The 10,197-nt window shown below is 35.8% G+C and overlaps 1 protein-coding gene across 3 annotated transcripts in view; it reads right to left on the bottom strand.

Annotated features, from left to right (window-relative positions):
* The window catches only part of Ctnna2 (catenin alpha 2), a 1,075,894-nt gene that overhangs the window by 962,281 nt on the left and 103,416 nt on the right, over nucleotides 1–10,197 (bottom strand). For all 3 annotated transcript variants that reach the window (XM_033765089.1, XM_033765087.1, XM_033765091.1), the window contains one exon: nucleotides 4,073–4,179. In XM_033765089.1, the coding sequence (XP_033620980.1) occupies nucleotides 4,073–4,174 (102 nt within the window). In that variant the 5' untranslated portion in view covers nucleotides 4,175–4,179. Of the gene's footprint in view, nucleotides 1–4,072; nucleotides 4,180–10,197 lie in introns of those variants that run through there.

The raw sequence follows: 10,197 nt of genomic DNA, 5'->3' as shown, positions 1-10,197 counted from the left end.
TATATATATATATATGTTAAAGTGTCTCTTCACACTGTTGGTGGTTTCTCTTGCTGTGCAGAAGCTTTTTAATGAGAAGAGCTCTCACTGATGTTTGTGCTAGTTTATGTACAACTGAGATTTTGTTCATAAAATTTTTTCCTATGCCAGTGTCTTCAAGAGTTCTACCTAACATCTCTTCCAGCGGTTTAGTGTTTCTGTTTCAATATTTAGATCTTTAATCTACTTCAATTTCAGTTTAGTGCACGGTGAGAGATACAGGTCTAGTTTTACTCTCTGGCAGGTTGAAACCCAGTTTTTCCAGCACCATTTATTAAAGAAGCTATCTTTCTTCCAGTGAGGGGTGTTTGGCTCCTTTGTGGAAGATGAGGTGTCTGAGTGGGTCTGGAGTTGTTTCTGCATCTTCTAAGCTGTTTCACTGGTCCGTGGATCTGTTTCTTTGCTAATATCATACTGGTCTTCTCACAGCAGCGTTTTTGGGTGTTTTTTGTTTTTGCTTTTGTTTTGTTTTGTTTTGTTGGGCACTGGGGTTCAAACTCAGGTCTTTGTGCTTGCAAGGCAGGCGGCAGAGCCACTGAGCTAAATCCCCAGCCCACAATAGCTTTGTAATATAGTTTCAGGTTGGGATTTGTGATACCCACTGCCTTGTCTTTGTTGCCTAGAATTGCTTTTGCTATTCTAAGTATCTCCTGATTCCAAATGAATTTTTGGATTGTTTTCTCTAGTTCTGTAAAATATGCTGCTGGAATTTCAATCGAGATTGCACTGAATCTATATAGCAGTTTGGGAAATATGGCCATTTTCACAATGTTGGTTTTTCCTACTTAAGAACAAGGGATGTCTTTCCATTTTCTGTTATCCTCTTGGATTTTCTTTTTCAGAATGCTGTAGTTTTCAAAGTGAAGGTCTTTTACTTCCTCTTTTAGATTGATTCCTCGATGCTTCATTTTGGGGGATGTTATTGTTAAACAAATCATTTCCCTATGTTCTTTCTCAATGAGTCTATTACTTATATATAGGAAAGCTAACAATTTTTCAATGTTGATCTCGTAATCAGCCACTTCACTGAATTTGGTTATTGAATTTAGACATCTTTTTGGTGGAGTTTTTGTGGCCTTTTACACAGAGTATCATATCATCTGCAAATAATGACAGTTTAATTTCTTCTTTTCCTATCTTTATTCCTTTAATTGTTTCATCCTGTCTAATTGCTATGGATAATAGATCACACAGGGTTTTTTTTTTTTTTTTTTTTTTTTGGTACCAGGGATTGAACTCGGGTCTTTGTGCTTGCAAGGCAGGCCACCAAACCACTGAGCTAAATCCCCAGCCCTATCACACAGTTTTCAACTGGTCTTGTAGAAGTATATTTCAGGCCAGATTGCTATAACTCCAAAATATCTTTTAAACCAATCCTTTTTTCAAATTAACTGTGAGAAAACAGCTTGTTATTATTGTTACAATGTCTTACATAACTAAAAGAAATAATAAAATTAATAATTAAAAGTTTTAAAATGATAAAAATGAATTCAAACTGTATTTTAAATTTTCATGGAAAAAAATAGCCTGTCTTATTGCTATTAAGATTTCTAAATACTTATCTTCAATTTTTTGCTTACTACCAACCACTAACAAAAATTCACGGGTCAGGCCAAGTCCACAGTCCACAACATGAGTGAGTAGCCAACATACTAGCAAATCTAAGAGCTTATCACTACCAGGTGTTTCTTACAGAAATGTTTATAAAGTCACAACCAAATAAAACTATCCATGAATGAAATGAAATGTTTCTGTTTTAATATATATAAATGTACCCATTCAAATCTCTGAAAATTTTGAATGTATTACTTTAAATGGCAAAGGGAGCTTTGCAGCTGTGATTAGGTTAAAGATGTCCACCTGGGAAACTTATCCTGGAATATCTGGGTGAACCCAGTGTAATTACAATGCCCCCATTATACAGAGATAGAATTAAATCAGAAATGGAGGTGTGAGAGCAAAAGCTGACATTAGAGAGATTTACATGCATGAGATATATGAAGAGGCAGTCAATTGCATGACTATATAACTTTTACCAGTCTCTTGTAAGGACAAAAAGCTCAGATATTCAATCTTATGTATTTCCTGTGAGGACATTAGGCATGCGATTTGTGGATTTCCTCAGTCATTTCAACAGTGGCCAAAAATGGAGATAAGATTCTTTCCAAGAAGAATCTGTGGAGGAGACTGTTTTCTAATGGAATGAATCCCAGATATATATGGTAAAAAAACATTGTCAGCTTGATTTAAATGGGTAGAGAAGGGACGATAGTCCAAAAGGTGTTTGAATGACAAAACCTCCACCTGCAGGAATTAAACTGAGAAAAATACTCAGTTGATGGCATATGCAGCTCTTCAGGAAAAGAAAAGATTCAGAGGGTGGAGGACCAGTTCTGGAGGGCTGAAACTCAAATCACAAAGTGCCACTGACAAGCCTGTATACCCAACAATTTAACTGGTAGATTTATAAATGTATTGAAAGTGGTGATTCTTTTTCTTTGCATTTCCTACTTTTTCTAATTGGAACGTCTATAATTGTTACCTTTTGTCTGTCCCATCATTTTATTTTGGGGGCATATATATTGCTTTGTACTTTCACAGACATACAGCTAAAGAGGAACTTTGCTTGTGCATAGATTACACGTACTTACCTACATTTAATTTAAATGGATTAAATGATAGCATTTGACACATTTAAGCTGATGAAATTATGTGATTTTTTTTTTACTTGAGTTGATCCTATAATACACTGAGACTGTTTGGAAACTGGAGATGTAGTGAATATGTTTTGCACATGGGAAAAATATCAACCTTTGGGTGCCAGAAGGTAGACAGGGAATAGTCTGAATAATGCTCCTTTCCTCCCAAGTGTCAATGTTCTGATCTCCAGAAACTCTAAATATGTTACCTTAAATGAAAAAGGAACTTGCCACGTGTGATTAGGTTAAGGTCTTTGAGATGGGAATATTTTTCTGGCACATCTGGGCGGGTCCAACCTAATAACAGAGTCCTTATAAAAAGGTTGCTGGAGCTCAGTATCAGGGAAGAGATGTGACTAGAGAAGCAGAGGTTAATGAAACAAAGAAATTTGATGTGTTATGTGGCTGGCTTTTAGTATGAAAGAAAAGGTCAAAGAAGACCAAATGGCTTCTACTGTATAAGCTGGAAATGGGTTTCTGCTGGAACCTCCAGATAGCATGTAGTCCTGCCAATACTTCAACTTTAGAATTTTTGACCTTCAACCAAAATACACAAAATTGTGCTGCTTTAAGACATCAATTTAGGCCAGGGATTTAGCTCAGTCATGCCACCGCCTGCCTTGGAAGCACAAAGACCTGAGTTTGATCCCTCATACCAAAAAATAAAATAAAATAATAATAATTTAATGGTAATCTGGTATAGCAGCTACAGCAAAAACAGCCTCTTACTTTGGTACAATAATTCTCTACAAATATACCATAAAAGCTTGAAGTTTGATATTACAGGAATTTCAGAGTTCACATACCAAAGAATATATTTCACAAGGCACTAAGCATTAACTTTCAAAACTTGAAATCCTGATGATATATTTTTTGTTGTTGATAGTCATCTTGTGGAAATATGACAACTGCAACAACACAAAAGTGGAACATCTCATCATTTCAAAAGGATGAATTGTGCCTTGTAAACTGAAAAAAAAGTTATTCAATAAATTACATCACTCAAATAGTCAATGGAGTTTTTCATAACCGTGCAACAGCATCTAAAATTTGAGTTCAGAATAGTTTATTTAGACTTTGAATTCATTACTGCAAATGATGGTCCCCTTCAGCAAGGTACCCCTCTTCAATTATCTCATCAACTTAATTTCAGAAATCATATGAATAGCTTTTAAAACCCACTTCATTTCTTACAGAGCAATGAGATAATCCATGACTCAGAAAATAACACATTCGGTAATCACACTATGGTGTGATTTATTCTTTTTTAAAGTTTTCTAAATATTTTGGAGTTTCATGAGAGAAAAATATGCATATTTAAAAGCATCCCTTACCTGTGTAACAAGTGGCTCCAACAGTCTTTCCACCGTTAGTGTCCTGATTTCCAAACTTTTGGGGTCCCATTTTAAAATGATAGGTGAAGTTGCCGAAGTCATGCTCCCTATGGGAATACACATTATCAGTAAGAAATAATGATCATAGAAACAAAGTATTACTTTGAAGGATCAAGATGAATAAATTACTGAGACATAGAGTACATCTGAAGATTATACATTTGGTCCAACTGTGTCACCTTAGAAATATAAGCATCCTGGGCACATCTGTACACCTTAGGCCAAATATTGCACCTGATTAGCATTAAAATATTTATTCATCTAACATTTAGTACATATACCTATTTGCTATTTGCTGGGAAAGACTTTGGTCTTGACCTTAAAAGACAGAGACAGCTGAATCAAGGAGCAAGTATGCCTGTGTGGCGCATATTGTGATCCAAAAATACAGAGAGAACTGTAATAAAGAACTGATAAAGGGACATTAAAGTGAGTCTTCAGAGACCAACAAAGACCATGAAGAAAGGCAAGTCCATCACGGTCACCAGATGCAGGACCCTGAATCATTTACAGAGAACGCTACTATGTTTCCCTCATAAATGAACAGTATGAGACTATCAATGTCCTTGGAAAAAGTCTTTCATTCTCTTAAATAGGAAAATTACCTTGCAAACTTGTTGCCAATGGCTCTGAAAATTAGCATGCAGCTAGATACATACTCTTTGATTACTCAGAGCATTTACATCCTTTTCTCCCAAGATTAGTGTCTGATAAGTTTATTTATCTCATTCAAAAATAATCCTCCTTTACCTAAAAACAATTGGCAGGCAAGTAGCAGCCTCCTACATATCAAGCACAAAATATGGTGTTGGCCTCAAGAAAATAAATTATACATTCTATCAAGAGTGTGTTTCTCATCAAGAAGTTGCTGAATCTATTTTGACACAACTACAAGCAACCTTAGACTGTAGAAAGTGCTTCTGAAACATATGCCTTAATACCACCATAAATCAAATTGTTCATGGCTCTCCTTTTCTTTTGAATCAATGTCCTCACTCCATTCCATCTTTATAAATCAATATAGATGATTATTTCTACTAGAATAAACATCACAAAGAAGGTCCATCACAACTGGCAGGAGCAAAGTGCTTCTTTACTAGCCTTCTTGCAGCTCATCTTTCTGCAAAAAGACCCAAGCAATTTGCTTCAGAAAGAAAAGAAGGTGAAGACACAGCATGCTGGTATTTTAACTCTTTCAAAATGCCATCTCTTAGGTAAACTAAGCACAGGAGTCCAACTATAAAGAAAAATTTATATTTGGGTTTCTTTACAATAATAGTTGGCACTGACATGTTGCCGGTCCCCCCAAAACTTAAAAATACATAACATATTTCTATTCACATTAACAATTGCCACAGCACAGCTCCTAAAGGCACAGAATTCTGCAGCTGGGCAGCACATCTTCTCACACAATGAAGAAAAAAGATGCCAGATTCTTCCAGGATAGCTTGGATATCTGCATCCTGCTGGTGTCAGTCCTACCTAAGTGATCCTGGTCCAGTATTATGGCAGAGTTACAAGTTTCTGGAAAAATTATCTGGGAAATATTTTCAAACACCAATGGAATAATCAGTGTTATAACAGTGATGAAGAACAGGGAAGTCCTGTGTGATAGCCAGTAAATTAGTAGAGAAGTCACTTTAACATGATAGCCGTGCCCCTGTATTCTCTAATGAATGATGACCCACCCTCACCCCATAGGATGTACTTCTTTTCCTCCTTTTATTTGGCACAAACTCACTCTACAGAGCCTACTTATTTTCCTACACTTAATAAAACTGTGCTACCTCTGAAAAGAAAACATGATAGTAAAAGATCCTGGGTAAGACTTGTAGAGAATTCCCACTATAACATGAATAAGCTAATATATAAGTAGATGAATCAAGGAAGGTACCCAAAACCCTCTATGCATGTTTGAGCACATAACTCTTTAAAAATGAACCCCAAAATGCTGCAGTGATAACCAGAAATGCTAGCATAGTCACAACACAAAAATTGAACTAGAATTCTTCAAACAGAAATAAGAAATACTCCTGAACAGATACTTCTAGCCAGCTATGAGCAAAGAAGTAGTGTTACTCACACCCTTCAGTTCTGAAGGTCACAAAGGTCTTATAAATCTAAAAATGATAGAACTGTCCTTTGATAAATCACTCAATCTATTCCTTTGGGGATAATTCTTAGTTATTTCTTGTGACACACATAATATTCAATAGTAAAAGGCAAGGAAAGTTTACATGGTGTTAATTTGTTAAGGAGGAAAAATCGCATCTTACTGTAAAAATTTTAAATGCAATTTTCACTCAAAATCAGAAAATGCTGTTTCTGATACATTTGAGTCTAAAAGTACGAATTTAATCCTTATCTTTTCACCATTTCATTGACTCCCACATTAGTAAAGACCAAGGTGGAAGTAGAGGTAGGCTAAAGCAATCCTTACCTCTAAACTTAGGACGCTGATATTTAAGATTCCCACTGAGTTGCCTCTGAGGGGTAGCTTAGCTTTAAGTCAGCTATCGAGCATTAGTTAAGGGAAAGATGGTTTTCTGGTTGTAGTGCAAGAGTTGGTACAATCCTTGCAATTACTATTTCTGCAGAAAGAATGTCTGCGCTGCTATTTTGAATTCATTGTATTGCATTCTATCATATGAAATAGTTCTTGTTTAAAAATATTTCTTTATCAAAACACTTGGCCAGCCAAAACTATATTAAAAACAGGAAAAATGTATTCAATTTCAGTTTTCTAATCATAAACCATAGTCTTCTAGATCATCTATCGATCTTCGCCTTCAAATATTTAATGAGAACAGATAAGGGAACAGAAGATAAGAGATGGGCATTTTCTTGCAAAAAAACAAAAACAAAAACAAGACAGCTTAAATTATTAAAAAGAATTGACAATTTGGTTCCAGTATAAGCATATGCAGTATGGTTGACTCTTAGCTGAGAATATCATCCCATTTATACATTAAATATTTTTCAATTATATTAAGGGATAGAAAATTTATAATATTTCAAAAGTAGCCTGGATGAGTTTTCAGTGCACAGTCATTCTCTCTGTATCCTCTTCACCATGAAGAGAGAAATGCTTCCCCTGCTCCATGGCTTTGGCCAAGGGCACACTAGGAAAACAGAAGAGGGATGTTTGGCTGTGCTTACTTACTGGGTTTGCTGCTTCAGCTACAGCCTCCTGCCAGAAAAGTAATATATCTCCACTGGTTGGAAAAAGGAAGAAAAGCACCTGACCAGGTCTGAATCCAACCTGCAGTTGGATCCAAGCCCAGTTAAAAGAACCTGCTCGGCCAATCCCTGACCAAACTATCAACATAGGATGAAGAAAAAAAAAAAAAAACAATTGCTGTTTTCTATTGTATTTGTCGTTTACTGCTACCCAGCAATTGTGATTAACACAATGATATGAAATACTTTTTTTTTCAATGAAAGCCCTAAAATTTTCAACCCTGTGACATTCAGATTACTTGCCTTTTCTGAGTCTCAGATTCCTCAAATGAAACGAGGATAGTAAATATTTTAAAGGGGTTGATATGATTATTAAGTAACTTACTGGATAGAAAGTACACTGATACTTTTGGAAATAACAGTTATTTACATTGACATGAGTTTTCCAAATTTAAGTATATTTTCCTTTATTTCTAGGAGGAATAGGAAAGCACCAACTAGAAATAGAGACTTGGCCTTACCCTCCAGTGTGTGGCAAACTAAATTTACTCAAAAAAGAAGGCAAGAGAATAAATCAAGTGTGTAATCACACCTGTTTTCATCTTTCTAAGAATAGAACGATACACAGTCTCAAATACTATAAATCTGTATAACTAATTCAATCTGTTTTGTCTGCAAAAAAAGAGTCTATATAAAGCAAACAATTTTTTGCATTGGTTTGAATGGAAAAAAAATCTTACTTTATGACATAGGGAGACTCAGAATTTAGAATAAGAACAGAGAAAGAGTGAAAAGGAAGGACTGTGAATAACAAAAGGCAAGTGCTGTCTTTTTCCATCTATCACAGTTTAACAAACTGAAAGGAAAGCTACTGGCAAAGTATTTAAACTCTGAAAGTTGTTTCTTCTTGCAAACTGTTAAATTATATATTCATAAAAGGTGATACCAGAGCCCACCTGTTAATATTTTTCATAGTTTCAGACTCTTTCAGCGGAGGTAAGGAAGAAGCATGGGCCAGCATGCTAGTTGCTGGCTCTTACAATAGAAAAGATAGAACAGAATAAAAAAAAATTAATTAATTAATTAAAGCAAGAGTGAAGAGAGTCCCACTTGTAGCAGTTACAGGTCCAGTGCCTTGTTTCCTTGGAGTGTCCTGATAAGCAGAAAACATCTTGCTGTTGATACTGAAAGGACTGCTTTAAAATGCCAAACACAATCATCAATGTGCCACTCACTACAGATGTCCCCTTTTCAAACCTGCCTGGGAAATGTCCGTGGCCTCACCTTACTTCTATTGTTCATTTGAAAAAAAATTAATTGCCCAGATTTTTTTTAATTGCATGTGGGGGTCACCAAAACTGCTTTCTCTCAAGAAGTCTCCAGCATCCGCCTCATTGGGAATCCTCTTCACCAATCCTTAGCATTCCTTCCAATAAGGTAATTTTATGATAGGCTCGCTTCTGTTGATAGGCAGATCAAGAAAAAGTCAATGACTAAAAATTCCTGTCATCATCGAAATAACTAAAATTTGTCCACACATATGACTTGGAGTCACTTAACTTAAGCTTCTGTTTCATCACTTTTAAAACAAAAGTGTGAATAATTTTATATTACAAATGGTTCTGTTCTAAAAATAATGGAATAATTGCATGTGCAAAAATGATGGATTTTTCTTCTTTGCAATGATCACTGTGGTCATCAATACATATTGTATTAGTGAACACTCTGTTACTGTTATTAAATACCCATCACCTGCAAATTCAGGAGTGGGTTGATTTGGCTCCTACTTTCAGAAGTTTTTAGTCCAGAGTTGACTGGCTCCAGAGCAGGAACACCATGGCAGAAATACACAGTGGAGCAAACCTACTTAGTTCATGCTGGCTAGGAAGCAGAGGAGGGGAGCAGTGCTAGAGAGGAAGGGGCCACAGTCAGACACTGACTCCAAGACCACATCTCTATGACCCACCCAGGCACACCTAGAAGTGCGCCTTACCATCCTCCTTGGAAGACTCCAAACTTGTCACCCTAACCTAACTGGCACACATGTATTTACACAGAGGGGCCACTAGAAATCATACAAGATAAGAGATTTTAAAATACAGATTTGTTGGGCTGGGCATTTAGCTCAGTGGCACAGTACCTGCCTTACAAGCACAAGGTCCTGAGCTCAATCCCAAGTACTAAAATCAAAAGAGAAAATCACCACAGATATATTGTAAAAGGAAGAAAAAAGAAAAAAACTCAATATTTTCAGCTTTTCAAGAATCAAGCCTGCAAAATGTGAATCATATTGCTTCGTTCTTTAGTAATATTCTAGTAAATAGTATTTTAGTATTATTATCTCAAATTTACACAGTTAAAAAAAGATGCTCATGATCATAAAATTTAAACCCAAGTTGGCTTCCCTTCAGTTTGTGTTCCTAAGACTATTGTTTGCTGTTCCTAGAGAAAAATGCTGAGACTCAGACTTATCTTAACTATATCATGATGCTTCTGAATTAAAGAAGGAAGATAAGAAATTAGCAAGAATGAAAAACCTAGGAGCCAATCCCTATTGGAGAAAAAGGAAAAGGTGAGTGTATCATACCTCTATGAATGTAAAATATCTAGTACCTGCTTTATGATACATAGTAGGGACAGTGCTTTATCAGAGCTACATTTAATGATACTACTCTAGAATGTTCTCTTTCCAGATGATGATTAAGAGGCTAATAGAAAAAATGGTGCCAGGTACCACAGCAGCAACAGAACTTTGCTGTTGTCTGGATATTATTCTTTTCTTTGTTTTGTTTTGTTTTTTAATGGAATGTGCTGAATGTCTATAATTTTGTTCAGATGACTGCAGAACCTGGAAAAGCTGTTGCTGCTATCGATGCATAACATAC

This window comes from Fukomys damarensis, unplaced genomic scaffold (assembly GCF_012274545.1).
Source record: "Fukomys damarensis isolate Sample0158 unplaced genomic scaffold, DMR_v1.0_HiC HiC_scaffold_2, whole genome shotgun sequence".
Taxonomy (NCBI): Eukaryota; Metazoa; Chordata; class Mammalia; order Rodentia; family Bathyergidae; genus Fukomys; species Fukomys damarensis.
The sequence above is the reverse complement of the archived record's forward strand: the minus strand, read 5'-3'. Positions and strand labels throughout refer to the sequence as shown.